At 46.2% G+C, this 16,876-nt stretch overlaps 1 protein-coding gene across 1 annotated transcript in view; it reads left to right on the forward strand.

Annotated features, from left to right (window-relative positions):
* Window positions 1-4,681, forward strand: part of IL6R (interleukin 6 receptor) — a 49,061-nt gene extending 44,380 nt beyond the window's left edge. Inside the window, exon 11 of the mRNA XM_031653330.1 lies at window positions 383-4,681. Coding sequence (XP_031509190.1) covers window positions 383-629 — 247 coding nt within the window. The 3' untranslated portion in view covers window positions 630-4,681. The remainder of the gene's footprint in view (window positions 1-382) is intronic.
* Window positions 4,682-16,876: the final 12,195 nt, after the last annotated feature.

The raw sequence follows: 16,876 nt of genomic DNA on the forward strand, positions 1-16,876 counted from the left end.
AATTCAAGACCAGCCTGAGCAACGTGGTGAAACCCCATCTCTATGAGAAATACAAAAATCAGCTGGATGTAGTGGCACACGCCTATAGCCCCAGCTACTCAGGAGGCCGAGGTGGGAGAATCACCTGAGCCCAAGGAGGTTGCAGCTGCCGTGAGCTGAGATCATGCCACTGCACTCCAGCTTGGGTAACAGAGCAAGACCCTGTCTCAAAACAAACAAACGAACAAAAAACAAAAAGACAGCTGATAGTTTTTGCTTCTTTGAGCTGAAACCTGGGAGCGCCAGGCCACCAGGGCGGCCAGCTGTTGGTGTTTTCCAATGTGGGCTTGTCACAGGGGGAGCTAAACATCTGTGTGGTTTGTCTTTGTGTGTTTATGTGAAGGTTCAAGAAGACGTGGAAGCTGCGGGCTCTGAAGGAAGGCAAGACAAGCATGCACCCGCCGTATTCTTTGGGGCAGCTGGTCCCAGAGAGGCCGCGACCCACCCCAGTGCTTGTTCCTCTCATCTCCCCACCAGTGTCCCCCAGCAGCCTGGGGTCTGACAACACCTCGAGCCACAACCGACCAGATGCCAGGGACCCACGGAGCCCTTACGACATCAGCAATACAGACTACTTCTTCCCCAGATAACTGGCCAGGGGGCACTAGCAGGCTGGACCTTGTGGATGACAGAGCACAAACGGGCTCAGCAAAGGATGCTTCTTACTGCCATGCCAGCTTATCTCAGGGGAGTGGGGCCTTTGGCTTCACGGAAGAGCCTTGCGGAAGGTTCGACACCAGGGGAAAATCAGCCTGCTCCAGCTGTTCAGCTGGTTGAGGTTTCAAACCTCCCTTTCCAAATGCCTGGCTTAAAGGGGTTAGAGTGAACTTGGGCCACTGGGAAGAGAAGCATGTCAAGACTCTTTGGACATTCAACACGGACACTCAAAAGCTGGGCAGCTTGGTGGGGGCCTCAGTGTGGAGAAGCGGCTGGCAGCCCACCCCCCAACACCTCTGCACAAGCTGCGCCCTCAGGCAGGTGGGGCGGATTTCCAGCCAAAGCCTCCTTCAGCCACCACGCTCCTGGCCCACTGCATCATTTCATCTTCCAGCTCAAACTCCTAAAACCCAAGTGCCTTTGCAAATTCTGTTTTTCTGAGCCTGGGGACGGCTTTTACTTAAACCGCCAAGGCTGGGGAAAGAAGCTCTCTCCTCCCTTTCTTCCCCACAGTTGAAAAACAGCTGAGGGTGGGTGGGTGAATAATACAGTATCTCAGGGCCTGGTCGTTTTCAACGGAATTATAATTAGTTCCTCATTAGCATTTTGCTAAATGTGAATGATAATCTTAGGCATTTGCTGAATACAGAGGCAACTGCACTGGCTTTGGGTTGCAGGACCTCAGGTGAGAAGCAGAGGAAGGAGAGGAGAGGGGCACAGGGTCTCCACCATCCCCGGTAGAGTGGGAGCTGCGCGGGGGATCACAGCCTCTGAAAACCAACGTTCTCTGTTCTCCACCTCCCACAAAGGAGAGCTGGCAGCAGGGAGGGCTTCTGCCAGTGCTGAGATCAAAACTGTTTTACTGCAGCTTTGTTTGTTGTCAGCCAAACCTGGGTAACTAGGGAAGATAATATTAAGGAAGACAATGTGAAAAGAAAAATGAGCCCGGCAAGAATGCATTTTAACTTGGTTTTTAAAAAACTGCTGACTGTTTTCTCTTGAGAGGGTGGAATATCCAATATGCGCTGTGTCAGCATAGAAGTAACTTACTTAGGTGTGGGGGAAGCACCATAACTTTGTTTAGCCCAAAACTAAGTCAAGTGAAAAAGGAGGAAGAGAAATAATATTTTTCCTGCCAGGCATGATGGTTCACGCCTGTAATCCCAGCACTCTGGGAGGTCGAGGCGGGAGGATCACTTGAGTCCAGGAGTTTGAGACCAGCCTGGGCAATGTGGTAAAACCTCATCTCTACAAAAAGCATAAAAATTAGCCAGGTATGGTAGCGTGCACCTGAAGTCCCAGTTAGTTGGGGGGCTGAGGTGGGAGGATCTCTTGAGCCTGGGAGGTCAAGGCTGCAGTGAGCCGAGATTGCACCACTGCACTCCAGCCTGGGTGACTGAGCAAGTGAGACCCTGTCTCAAAAAAGAAAAGGAAAAAGAAAAGAAAAAATATTTTCCCTATTAGAGAAGAGATTGTGGTTTCATTGTGTATTTTGTTTTTGTCTTAAAAAGTGGAAAAATAGCCTGCCTCTTCTCTACTCTAGGGAAAAACCAGTGTGTGACTACTCCCCCAGGCGGTTATGGAGAGGGCGTCGGGTCCCTGTCCCAGTGCTGAGAAGGGAGCCTCCCACGACTACCCGGCAGGGTCCTAGAAATTCCCCACCCTGAAAGCCCTGAGCCTTCTGCTATCAAAGGGGGAGGTTTTTAAAAAATCCCTTACCTCGGTGCCTTCCTCTTTATTTAGCTCCTTGAGTTGATTCAGCTCTGCAAGAATTGAAGCAGAACTAAATGTCTAATTGTAACACCGTGATTAACCACTTCAGCCGACTTTTCTGCCCGAGCTTTGAAAATTCACTGGTGTTAGTGGTTACCCAGTTAGCTCTCAAGTTATCAGGGTACTCCACAGTGGGGATATACCAGACCACAAAACCTTTCTAATACTCTACCCTCTTAGAAAAACAGCCACCATCACCAGGCAGGTGCAAAAGGAGGAAAGTGACCATGTTTTGTTTACCGTTTTCCAGGTTTAAGCTGTTACTGTCTTCAGCAAGCCGTGCTTTTCATTGCTGGGTTTGTCTGTAGATTTTAGACCCTATTGCTGCTTGAGGCACCTCATCTTAAGTTGGCAAAAAGGCAGGACGGCTGAGTGTGGTGGCTCACGCCTGTAATCCTAGCACTTTGGGAGGCTGAGGTGGGAGGATTGCTTGAGCTCAGGAATTTGAGACCAACCTGGGTAACATAGTGAGATACCATCTCTATTATAAACAATAACATTTAAGAAAAAAAAAAAGGCAGGCAGGTGGTTATGGTGGTTCCCTCCCATCCTGCTGCATAAAGTTTCTGAGACTTGAGAACAGCAAAAATGCTGTTAAAGGGAAATATTAAGAATGAGAATCTGCATGAAGGGTGATTATGTGCCCACAGTTAATTCTTTATACCGTTTTACCCACATGTGGTATTACCGAAGCCGGGCAGAAGCATGCTAGCGGAAGATGTGAAATTCAGATAGCTCATTATTGCCAAGAGCTAGGCAGCTTTGATCTCCAAATTGTTATTGCTTTCATTTTTATTGTAATGGAACTGCTTTTTTTTCTTTGTTTTGTTTTTGTATTGAAGAGGGTTTTTTTCCCTTTATTTTTCATAAGCTACTGTAAATGAAGAAAAAGTGTCTTCTCTGGGCTGTAGGCCTGGCTCAGTGTACACAGGTATACATCCTAAGCTCTCTCTGTTCTCTAATTTGTGGTGACTGAATATGTGTCTCGATCCACGGGGCATTTCTACCTGTATTTCTGCAGCACCCCCACTGCCTTGAGTCCCCAGCAGTGCTGTTATTTGCCTAATACCTGTAGCCATCTGCCACACAGCCAGACATGAAACGCTGGGACAGAGACCACTTAGATTAAATACAACAGCTTATCTTGCTGGGTGGGGAAAGTAAAAAATATGCTGGTTCAAGGTCTAAAGTAAAATGATAAATAATGTTTGTAGCATTAATGAAATATTTTCAAGAAATGTGTCTGGGGGTAGCATTGGCTATGCTGACGAGGCCTTTGGTAACTCAGAAAGCTCTTGGCCCCAATGGCGACTTGCCCTTGCACTTTCTTTATCAGGCTCTGAGCTCACACGGAGCCTCTGGCATTTCCCTGCTGTCTTGGGAGAAAGGAAACTGGTTGTGGCGGCAGGGTGTGGAATCTGCTGCTGGAACCAGGCTGGAAGCCCACCTGGTAGTGAACAGGGCCCAGCGGGGCAGGCTAGGAGTGTTGTGGTCTATGGGTTTGTGTCCTGGAGAATGTTCAGGAATGTCTTCTTGGCTGCTTTGGTGCTGAGCTCTGTTATCTCACAGCACGTCCTGAAGGCTAACCCAGGTGGGGAGGATGCGGACACCAGCTCCAGGTGGAGTTGGTGAGAAATCTGTCTTAACTTGGAGATACAGGGGCAACCTGTGACCCTTTGAGGCAAGAGCCCTGCACCCAGCTGTCCCGTGCAGCCGCGGGCAGGGGGCTGCACATGGAGGGGCAGGCGGGCCAGTTCAGGGCCAGTTCAGTGCCCTGTAAGGGCCCTTCAGCCTCCTGTCCTCTGTGCGGCTGGGCGCCAGCACCAGGGAGTTTCTATGGCAACCTTAGTGATTATTAAGGAACATTGTCAGTTTTATGAACATATGCTCAAATGAAATTCTTCTTTAGGAGGAAAGGATTGGAACAGCATGTCGCAAGGCTGTTAATTAACAGAGAGACCTTATTGGATGGAGATCACATCTGTTAAATAGAATACCTCAACTCTGCGTTGTTTTCTTGGAGATAAATAATAGTTTCAAGTTTTTGTTTGTTTGTTTTACCTAATTACCTGAAAGCAAATACCAAAGGCTGATGTCTGTATGTGGGGCAAAGGGTCAGTATATTTTTCAGTGTTTTTTTTTCTTTTACAAGCTATTTTGCATTTAAAGTGAACATTGTAAATGTTTGTAATAAATAATTTTTTAAAATACACTTGAAATGTAATTATTGCTTTGGGCACTTGGGTCATCTAAAAAAAAGGCTTACATGATTAATGAGGAGAAAGGATTGATGAAGGGTGGGTAATTAAGTAGAACCATTTTTGGGGGGTGTCCCCTTAATACAGGATTAAAGCACCTCTCAAAAGTAGGAAAGTTCAAGGAAGAAGCAATTTCTCAGAAGGCTTTAATTATGCAAGTATTTCCCACACGAGTCCTGGGATTTCTGGAAGGGGTGTGTGGGATTTTGCCACGCTTACATTACCAGGTGGTGGACAGGTGGGGAAGGAAAAGGAAGGGCCATTATTTGTCAGAAGACTGTTTATTGGACCTGGGAGCGGGCGTAACAGTATCACAAAGGCCACCCCGATCTCTTGATCATCAGATAGGCCGAATCCATCCCCTACTGAAAAGGATCTTAGGTAGGAAAAACTTGGGACACAGCCATCCACATCTTCCAAACAGAGGAAAAGCCATCACACGGACTCTCTGTGGGTGAGAGCTGCTGTGTAAACAGTTCAGGGATGGGGAGGAGAAAACTGCAGGGAAGCCTGGAAATTATGTAACTCCACTGGAGTGAGAGGCGCCGCCTCTGGGCCCCCACCTGGGCAGTCAGAGGAAAGCCACAGGACAGGTGATGGCAGCCACCATCTCCTTCAGAACAACATGCTCTCCTCTTTGAGGTTGGTCCTTGTCTTGCAGAAAGTGACACAGGCACCAGATGTCACCCAGGTGGCCAGGCTGTGTGGGCCGTGGAGGGGACACAGGAGTGGGCACTGGAGCCAGGACATGGAGGGAGTTGCCTCCCTTTCTTCATGGCATCGCTGTTAGGATGACATGGTTACGGTGCTCTTTCCAGAAGAACTTGGGAGAGCAGATGGTGATTTCTGTAGAGGACGGCAAGGAACATGCAGTTATTGGAACAGCCTCCTAAGAAAGTATTTTCCTTATTTACTGAGGCAGGGCAAACAAATCTTTCTGCATATCTGTGAGAATTACAGCACAGGGGCAGGAAACAGTGTTTGCCATCCTCCAGCAGCAAAGGTGTGCTGGCGAGGTGAAAGGCCTTTAAGGCCAGGTGCAGTGGCTCACTCCTGTAATCCCAACACTTTGGGAGGCCGAGGTGGGTGGATCACTTGAGGTCAGGAGTTCGAGACCAGCCTGGCCAACGTGGCGAAACCCCATCTCTACTAAAAATACAAAAATTAGCTGGGCGTGGTGGTGGGCACCTGTAATCCCAGCTATTCTGGAGGATGAGGCAGAAGAATCGCTTGAACCTGGAAGACAGAGGTTGTAGTGAGCTGAGATCATGCCATTGCACTCCAGCCTGGTCAACAGAGCCAGACACCGTCTCAAAAAAATAAAAAAATTTGCCCGGCATGGTGGTGGGCACCTTAATTCTGGCTGCAAGGGAGGCTGAGGCAGAAAGACTGCTTGAACCTGGGAGGTGGAGGTTTCAGTGAGCTGAGATCACACCACTGCACTCCAGCCTGGGTGACAGAGTGAGTGAGACTCTATCTCAAAAAAAAAAAAAAACAAAAAAATTAAAGAAAGGTTCAAATGCAGCACTGCTGTGTACAAGGGCTGGGGCGAGAGCTCAGAGCAACTCCTTAGGCAGAGTGGTGAGCCCGCGGGCCCCAGGGTGAGGGGCCTGTTGCACCATCTTTCAAACACTGCCCAATCTCTAGTGTCTTTATGGAAGCCAGCACCTCTATGCACCACTCATGCAGGCAGCGCGTTTTCCTGCAGAACATAAATGCTTTGGTATGCACTGCGGCCAGCTTGTTAGAACCCCATTCCTGGCTTCACCCTCAGGGATTCCAGTTCAACAGGTCTGAGCTGGGCCCCCAGAAAGCTATATAAGCTGCTCAGATGGTTCTGATGAAGGTGGTGATCCATCCTGACAGTGGCTGGACTGTGAGTTCCACAATGAGGTGGGTGCTGGGGGTTCCTCATACTTCCGGACCTGGTGGGCTTCAGTGGATCCCTTCTGTGGGTGGGCCTGTGCATCAGGAGGAGGCCAGGTGCCAACCTTCGACCCGGGCAATCACAATAGCATGAGCGTAAGTTCCACAGGTGATGCTGCTGTGCAGCCAGCTTTGAAGATCTCTGTGCCGGGGACCGCAGGGCTAGAGGTAAGATTCATGTTTCCGTGGGTATTAACTAGGAAACAAAAATCTATGGCAGCAAAGCAGTACACCACTGGCCTTACTGGTTACCTAGAAGTTCACAGGCCCTTTATGGTAGAGATATCTACTAAAATTACCTAATAATAATGGCTACAGGCTGGGCGCAGTGGCTCACACCTGTAATTCCAGCATTTTGGGAGACCAAGGTGGGAGGATGGCTTGAGGCCAGGAGTTCAAGACAAACCTGGGCAACATAGTGAGACCCATCTCTACAAAATAATTTTTTGTTTGTTTGTTTGAGACTGAGTTTTGCTGTTGTTGCCCAGTCTGGAGTACAATGGCACAATCTCGGCTCACCGCAACCTCTGCCTCCCAGGTTCAAGCGATTCTCCTGCCTCAGCCTCTCGAGTAGCTGGGATTACAAGCATGTACCACCATGCTCGGCTAATTTTTTGTATTTTTAGTAGAGACAGGGTTTCTTCGTGTTGGTCAGGCTGGTCTTGAACTCCCGACCTCAGGTGATCTGCCCGTCTCAGCCTCCCAAAGTGCTGGGATTACAGTGAGCCACTGTGCCCGGCTCTACAAAATAATTTTTTAAAAACCAATTAATCGAGCATAGTGGTGCATGCCTGTAGTCCCAGCTACTTGGGAGGCTGAAGCAGGAGAATCCCTTTAGCCCAGGAGTTGGAGGCTGCAGTGAGCTGTGATAGTACCACTGTACTCCAGCCTGGGCAACAGGTTGAGATACTGTGTGTCGGGGGGACAGGGGTGGAAGGGGAAGAAAGGAAAAAAAATAATGGCAGCTGGGTGCTGTGGCTCATGCTTGTAATCCCAGCACTTTGGGAGGCTGAGGTGGGTGGATTGCTTGAGCCCAGGAGTTTGAGACCAGCCTGGCCGACATGGCAAAACCCTGTCTCTACTAAAAATACAAAAAACTAGCTGGGCATGCTGGCACGCGCCTGTAGTCGTAGCTCCTCGGGAGGCTGAGGTGGTAGGATCACTTGAGCCTGGGAGTCTGAGGCTGCAGTGGGCTGTGATCACACCACTGTCCTCCAGCCTGGGTGACAAGTGAGAGACCCTGCCTCAAAAAAAAAACCAAAAACAAAAACAAAAAAACGCCTCCCATTTACTGCCTCTCCACCACGTGCTTTGTAAACAGGATATTCTTCCTTAATGTGGCTGCAATGTAATTATTCTCACCCGTTTACAGATAAGACACCTGAGGCTTATATTGAAGACAGTGGTCCAAGATGCCCATGCTAGTTAAGAGGCTGAACGAGACTCCAAACCTGGGTCTGCTGGACTCTAAGTGCTCTTTGCTTTTGCCATGGGACTCAGGCCCCAGCCACTCAGGGGCTTCTCTTACCAAGCCCTTTCTCAGGCCAGGCGCCCTCACCCTGTGTGGGGTGGGGCCTAACTCACTCACCCTGGGAGGAGATGGACCTGGTGTCCTCATGTGGTTTGTCACGTTTATCAGTGTGAGCTAGGGCTGGAGGCTAACCCATGGGAGTCTGAGCACACATACAAAGGCAAGGCTTCAGGGCTCCCATAGATGACCTTAAGGCAGCGGCAGCCAGAGATGGGTCACAAAGGAGAGGGGCAGCAACTGGTTTCTGACACAGTAACTCTCTGATCAGGGGCCAAATCAAGCCACTTCCCCTCCATCTATACCTATCCACACCTCTGTACTGCGTGAATGGTTTGGATTTCTCCTGTTGGTTCCTTGGTATAAATTTTGGTGAACTTCCTGAAAATCTTCCAATTGTGCTTTATTTATTATTATTTTTCAGACAGAGTCTTGCTTTGTCGCCCAGGTTGGAGTGCCGTGGTGTGATCTCGGCTCACTGCAACTGCCTCCCAGGTTCAAGCGATTCTCCTGCCTCAGCCTCCTGAGTAGCTGGGATTACAGGCATGTGCCACCATGCCCGGCTAATTTTTGTATTTTTAGTAGAGATGGGGTTTTGCTATGTTGGCCAGGCTGGTCTCGAACTCCTGACCTCAAGTGATCTGCCCACCTCAGCCTCCCAAAGTGCTATTACAGGCGTCAGCCACCACATCCAGCCAAACTGTGCTTTATTGCCTTATTACAATCCACTCCCTCTGAAACGATGGTCACCACTCTGTGAGTGGAGTTGCTCTCTGGGTGCAACGATTCATTCAAGGCATGTTTACTAGGCCACTGTGCTGGGTGTGGGGTACAAGAGGAACCGATGTCCTCCTCCAGGAGTTGGCAGTGTGCCTGGCCAGAGCCACACAATTAACAAGCAAATGCTGTGTCTGGGAGCAAATGACTAATCTGATCTAGGGAGTGAGGGAGCAGAGTAGGAGGGTCTGGGGAGGGGGAGGCCTGCCCAGGGCTGCAGGGAAGGGCTGCGGGCGGGGGCCCGGTGGGAGAGAGGCTGCCTTGGATGTCTACTATATTGAGCACCTCTGCAATGTTCTTTTTTTTTTTTTTTTGAGACGAAGTTTCACTCTTTTTGCCCAGGCTGGAGTGCAATGGCGCAATCTTGGCTCACCGCAACCTCCGCCTCCCAGGTTCAAGCAATTCTCCTGCCTCAGCCTTCACAGTAGTTGGGATTACAGGCATGCGCCACCACGCCTGGCTAATTTTGTATTTTTCAGTAGAGACAGGGTTTCTCCATGTTGGCCAGGCTGGTCTTGAACTCCCAACCTCAGGTGATCCGCCTGCCTTGGCCTCCCAAAGTGCTGGGATTACAGGCTTGAGCCACCGCGCCCGGCCAAACCTCTGCAATGTTCTAAGCACATTTACGAAGTCACTGAAGACCAGATTTGCTCTTTTTTCTTGTGTAGATATTTAAATTTTTTTAAATGAGCATTGTTTTTAGAATTAAAGATAGCTTGATTAAACAATTATAACCCCTCTATTTTGGAATAATCCAATCATATTATATGGCCTACGAAAAATTGTTTATTAAAATGTACAAGAAGTGGGTGGGGATCACAGACAAAACAAAATTGGCTGTAAGACAATAATTGTTGAAGCTGGGTGATGGGACAGTGTGGTTCATTGTATTAATTTCTTTTGAGACAGAGTCTTACTCTGTTGCCCAGGCTGGAGTGCAATGGCACAATCTCAGCTAACTGCAACTTCCACCTCCCGATTGGAGGTGGATCACTCCTGACCTCAAGTGATCCACCTGCCTCGGCCTCCCAAAGTGCTGGGATTACAGGCGTGAGCCACAGTGCCTGGCCCATTGTATTCGTTTCTAAAAAAAAGCTGGAGATTCTCCATTTTAAAATGTGCAAGTGTTTTAGAAAGAATGTTTCACTTGCAAGCACACCATCTGAAGCAGTCCAGGACGGTGCAGTGGCTCATACCTATAATCCATGTACTTTGGGAGGCTAAGTCAGGAGGATCGCTTCAGCCCAGGAGTTCAAGATCAGCCTAAGCAATATAGTGAGACCTTGTTACTACAAAAAATCAAAAAATTAGCCAGGTGTGGTGGTACACACCTGTGGTCCCAGCTACTTGGGAAGTTGAGATGGGAGAATTGCTTGAGCCTAGTAAGTCAAGGTTGTGGTGAGCCATGATCACACCATTGCACTCCTGCCTGGGCAAAAGAGAAGACCCTGTCTCAAAAATAACGTAAAATAAGGCTGAGTATGGTGGTTCACGCCTGTAATCCCAGCACTTTGGGAGGCTGAGGCACGAGGATCACAAGGTCAGGAGTTTGAGACCAGCTTGGCCAACATAGTGAAACCCTGTCTCTACTAAAAATACAAAAATTAGCCAGGTGTGGTGGTGGCCGCCTGTAATCCCAGCTACTTAGGAGGCTGAGGCTTGAACCAGGGAGGCAGAGGTTGCAGTGAGCCAAGATTGCATCACTGCACTCCAGCCTAGGTGACAGAGTGAGACTCTGTCTCAAAAAAAAAAAAAAAAAAGTAAAGCAATCCAAAATAAACCACACCATCTCAAAAAAAAAAAAAAAAAAAAAAAAAAAAAAAATTAAAGCAATCTGAAATAATCCACACCTTTCTTATCTTTTAAGTAAAATATGTTTCTTACCAACATGCTGGTTGATAGCTTGATCAACAAATTGGCTTTTATGTGCTCATCAAGTAATAATTTATCTTTCCCTCAATCCAAATTAGTAAACCTGTTTATTTATGCACATAAATTAGAAGGCAACCATTTAAAAATGTCATGTAGGAAGTATTTTAAATTTGAATCAAGATATTACAGTGATTCATACTACATGATTCACAAAGGGGAAGTAATTCTGGTGCTACCTGTGGATTCTGGAAATGATAACCTCATGCCTCAGACTGAATCTCCTCAAGGTATGTTTATCAGAGCTTAAATGACCTGAAGGACTTCACACTACCCAGTTCTACAGGCAGAGCCTCTCCCAAGCAGGGGAAAGGCTGCCTAGGCCCATGCACACAACTTGCCAGACCCAGCAGAGGATTGTCCTGGAGGTGGAGGTGGATACCGAAAACGCAATTCCTATTTCCCTTGCTCTGAATCCATGTGGCCCCTCTATGGGTAGAGAGCACATTGATCACACAGGTGACCTGAACGTGCAGTCTGCTAGATGCATTTCCATTTTAAGATAATAGACTGGCATTTCTGTGTGTGTGTGTGTGTGGTAACAAATGCATTAACATAAAATTTACCATCTTAACCACCTAATTTTTTTTATAAGAGATGGGGTTTCACTATGTTGCCTGGGCTGGTCTGGAACTCCTGGGCTCAAGTGATCCGCCTACTTTGGCCCAAAGCCCTGGGATTACAGGCACGAGCCACTACGCTTGGCCTATGTTAACCATTTCTAAGTGTGCAATTCAGCAGTGTTATGAATAACTACATTCCTATTGTTGTGCAACCAATCTCCAGGACTTTTAATTATTTCACGCAGAAACTCTGGGCTGGACGTGGTAGCTCGTGCCTATAATCTCAGCACTTTGGGAGGCCAAGGCAGGTGGATCACATGAGGTCACGAGTTTGAGACTAGCCTGGCCAACATGGTGAAACCCTGTCTCTACTAACAATACAAAAATTAGCTGGGCATTGTGGTGCATGCCTGTAGTGCTTGGGAGGCTGAGGCAGTAGAACTGCTTGAACCCGGGAGGTGGAGGTTGCAGTGAGTTGAGATTGCGCCACTGCACTCCAGCACGGGCGACAGAGCTAGATCCTGCCTCAAAAAAAAAAAAAAAAAAAAAAGAAAAGAAAAGAAAAGAAACTCTGCACTCATTAAACAACTCCCCATTTCCTTTTTCCCTGCTACTTCCTATGAATTTGACTGGGTACCTCATGTAAGTGGAATCATATAGCATTTGTCTTTTTGTGACTGACTGGTTTCACTCAGCATAATAGTCTCATGGTTCATCCATGCTGTAGGCTGTGTCAGGATTCTCTTCCTTGTTGAGGCTGAATGATACTCCCCTGTATTGCCAGCATCAGTTACGGGATTAGCAAGATAACGAAGCACATGCTGCCCAGTGGCCTCCAGAAATTCCTGATCTACAAGGTCAAGGAGCTGGAAGTGAAGTGCTGCTGATGTGCAACAAATTATACTGAGCTGAGATTGCTCACAATGTTTCCTCCAGAACCACAGGCCATTGTGGAGCGAGCAGCCCCGTGGGCCACCAGTCACCACTCCCAAGGCCAGGCTGTGCAGTGAAGAAAATGAGTAGACAGCTCAGTGTATATTTTGTTTTTAAATGAAACCATAAAAAGTGCAAAAAAACCAAAAAAACCAAAAAAACAAAAAAGCCACTCTAGAGTGAGACCTGGGCCACAATCTGGGCTCTACCACTTACTCTATGACTGACCCAGGACAAGTCATTTCATCATTCTAAGCACCCGTGTCTTTATGTGAAAAACCAACTTCCCACCTGGCTGAGTTGTGGCAGGTTAAAATGAGACGCTGTTATGATGGAAAGCATTTGTCCAGCAGCACACCTGGTGCGGAGAGAGTCTATTCTCACTACTTACATCTTGGCCTTTCACAGGGTCAGAATCCAACATTCAACACCCAAACCCTGGGTGCTTGTAAACATGTGTTCAATCTGAATTCTGAAAACCATTACTCTCAATTGCTCGGGTGCTGGTTGGCAGCAGCATTGCTTAATGTGAACTTCCTCTTCTCTTAAACACAGATGGGGTAAAAACAATAGGCACTTGTTCCACCTGGTGGCAACTTACATAAATGTTTAATGGAAGTTAAAAACGTGATACCATACTAAACAGGAATTTTCAGGGGAAAACTTTTTGACAGCAGACTCTACAGTATGCCCTTCTAGGACCTCACGTGAATTTATTTGTGCATTTCCAAATAGGAGCTTCCAACGGGGCTTCTCCACCATTGGCTGTGTATCCAAATCACCTGGTAGAATCTTTTTAAAAATAGGGTTTTGAACTTTGCAACAGACTTAGAGCATCCCACAGATGGCATGGGGCATTTGTATTAATAACAAACTGATAAAAACAGAGGCAGAGCCCAAATCTCCTATCTAGAGAGGGATGAGAACCAGTGCACTTTCGACTCAGGAAGAAATGGGCCAAGGAAATGGGAGTAAAACGTCCCTGTATTACTATTTTACTTGGGAAGAAAAACATAATAGGAGGACTCTAAATGTGAAAGAAGAAAGAAAAGATCAAATTCTGCTGGTTATGTTCCATCATGGTGCTTCTATATTTCATTAATGGTGATTGCAAATGAGACTCTGCTGTCGCTCTTACCATGGGAAGTCTTTTTCTGAAGGAAGATGATTCTCAGAGCTAACTGAATTAAGCCAAACCACTGTAGTTTTCTTGGAATAATGTTTATTTAAAGTTACATTTCAGAGGAAACCATCTTCAGGAGGGCATGAAGCCTGTATTGGCTACTGCAATACAACCAGAAATTTTATAAAACATTTCTGATATAAATTACTAAGGCACTACAGATAGGCACCTATATTACATACAATCTTCAAATATTTTTAAAAGTTGAAACTATGTATTAGTTGATATCTAAAATATTAAAGCCCCTGACAAACTGAACGGCTAAGAACTTGACAAAATGAGATGCCTGTCTCAATGATTCTGTTGCCAGCATATTAATTAAAATACAATTTGAGATTCTAAATTACACGATCCAGCCCTAGTCCACGGACCTTGTGATAGTTGTATCAGGCTTCAAAGCACCCTTTCTGCAGGAAAGGGCATTTTTCAAGATGGCAACTGCTGTGTCATCATTTTCCCCTTTCTGGACTGTATCAGAAATCCTTCAGAAAGCCCTACCCTTACATGCATAGCTGCTTTTCCCAACTGCAGTTTTCTCTTTTTCCACTAGATGGCAGTAACGCACCATCTTTCTTCACACAGGGTCCGTGGTGAAGGAGGGTAAGTTGAAGAGAAGGCCCACTGCACAGCAGGCCAAGTTTATCTAAGTCCAAGTCGGTGGAGTACAAAAATTAGAAAGGAGAATACAGAAGAGCGATTCTAACCAGGTCATAAGGCCAAACCAGTGCTCGTTATGGAAAAATAGGAGACAACTAATGAACGGGAGATCTGAGAAGGGTTTCAGTGCAATCCTGCTGAGTGTCAAGGGTGTGCAGGGAAGGGAAATGAAAGCGACATCACTGCACTCCCTGGACCCTGGAAGGAGGCAGAAACAAGGAGCTAACCTTTGACTGAAAAAGGGCATCTGATAGAACAGAAACTAACCCCACTTCACAAGCAACTGAAGAATGCCTCACAGTTGTTCTGAGTATCAAGATGCGTCCAATAATAACACCCAATAACAGACTAGTAACAGAGTTACATAATCCAATTAACAAATTAGGACAATTTCCCACCCGCCTCAAAAACTCCTGGCTGCCTTATCAACTACCTGCCCACCTCCCCATCCTGCGGCAGAGGCTAGTACACAAATACCAATTCTGCAAAGTACGGAGACTTCCAACAGCAAAGAATAAAGGCTTTCTAAAATGCTTAAGCAAGTGCTTTGAATAACCTGAAATGACACTTCTGCCCCCAACAGAGAGTAGGTATATCAATATTTACCTTTTGGTAGACATATTAACATTTCTCCATTATTTTATTCCTAGCTTAAATACACACAAGGCCAGTGGTTTGCAGGCCATCCTGATAGATACAACTATGGCATCAAAGTAAATAACAAGGTCCTTTACTCTCTATTCTTACAGGCCTGAAACTAACCCAATGAACTTGCCCAGTCATCACAAGCAGAGTATTTTTTAAAAGAGGTGTGAGTAAGAACAACACTGACACAGCTCTACGAATGCTAAATTCAAGGCAAATTCACTAAAAGACATTCTTCTCACGAGATAATATCCTGGGAGATGGAGTAACTCAAAGCAATGAGGACTACAGGAAAATACTTGTCTCAAGACAAAATGACAAAAAGCCAAAGCATTCAGAGCTCAGAGAACATGTCACAGAGCTGCAGATCAGCTGGCCAGGGAGGCTTAACAAGGAAGCCATTAGGGACACCCTGCTGGGCCTAATTGTTTTTAGAACATATGGAACTTTGTGCCACCACACAGCTGTGAACTCCCTGGCTTTTGTCAGCTTGTGTCACAACCTCAAGAAGAAAACAGTAGCTCACTAACCCCCCCACCTCCCACTTCCCACTAATTTACTGTATTTCTTCTTATAACCTCCTGTACAGCTGTAAAGCAACTGGACAATATATAAACCCTGCCTCTCCTCTACTTTTAATTCTATAAAGAATATAGTATGACTTGTCACAGAGAAATAGTATAGAAGCAGCACAATCCTGGGCATATGATAGAAGCTCAATAAATACTTAATGTATCTGGCCTGTTTTCAAAATGTTACTTCATTATACATTCATCACAGTTGCTGGGTATGGGCCAAAAATCATTTAGTGCACAAAGAAAAATTGTATAAAGCTTTTAGCATTTATTAAAATTAGAATAACTGCTGTATTCCCTTTGTAGAATAAGGTTAAAAGGTTTCATTTCTAGAATGTTAAACTACAAATAAGTTTAACACAATGAATAATTTGTATAAAAAAAAATAAATATTTGTTGAATGGATGCTGAAAAAACCTTTTAAAATCTTACACTAAAGATATAGTAAATGAACCAATACACATTTAAAACATTCTATCAGTATCCGAAAAAAACATTCCTTTTGGTTGGTCGGTTGCTTGTTGAGACACGGTCTCAACTCTGTCACTCAGGCTGGAGTGCAGTGGTGCGATCATGGCTCGCTGCAGCCTTGACCTTCTGGGCTCAGGTGATCCATCTACCTCAGCCTCCTGAACTGGAACCACAGGCATCCACCACCAGGCCAGGCTAATTTTTTTTTTTTTTCCCCGAGATGGAGTTTCGCTCTTGTCACCCAGGCTGGAGTGCAGTGGCGTGATTTTGGCTCACTGCAACCTCTACCTCCTGGGCTCAAGTGATTCTCGTGCCTCAAGTGATTCTCATGTCTCAGCCTCCCAAGTAGCTGGGACTACAGGTGCCCACCACCATGCCCAGCTAATTTTTGTGTTTTTAGTAGAGACGGGGTTTCACCATGTTGGCCAGGCTGGTCTCAAACTCCTGACCTCAAATGATCTTCCTGCTTGGGACTCCCAAAGTGCTAGGATTACAGGTGTGAGCCACCGTGCCTGGCCTAATTTTTGTATTTTTTGTAGAGGTGGGGTTTTGCCATGTTGGCCAGGCTGGTGTCAGAACTCCTAACCTCAGGTGATCTGCCTGCCTCAGCCTCCCAAATTGTTGGGACTACAGGCATGAGCCACCACACCCAGCCTACATTCTTTATTAATAAAATCACTGTGTTCCAGTGAAGAAAAGTTCCTCTTAAATTTTTAAAATCAAAGATCACACAACCTTTTGGCTGAGATCTTATCTGAATAAAGCAGCAAAAATTTACTAACCTCTAAATCTTATAGTTAAATATAACTAATAACTAGAAAGGTATATTTTCCTAAAAAATTAACCAAATCAACATTTTGTGTGTATTTATAAGCTACAAAGGTTAACTTTTGATTGATGACAGTCAGTACATTTGCATATGGGGCAGTTTTGAGACCCAAGTGACCAACCCCAGAATACAG

This window comes from Papio anubis, chromosome 1 (genome assembly GCF_008728515.1).
Source record: "Papio anubis isolate 15944 chromosome 1, Panubis1.0, whole genome shotgun sequence".
Taxonomy (NCBI): Eukaryota; Metazoa; Chordata; class Mammalia; order Primates; family Cercopithecidae; genus Papio; species Papio anubis.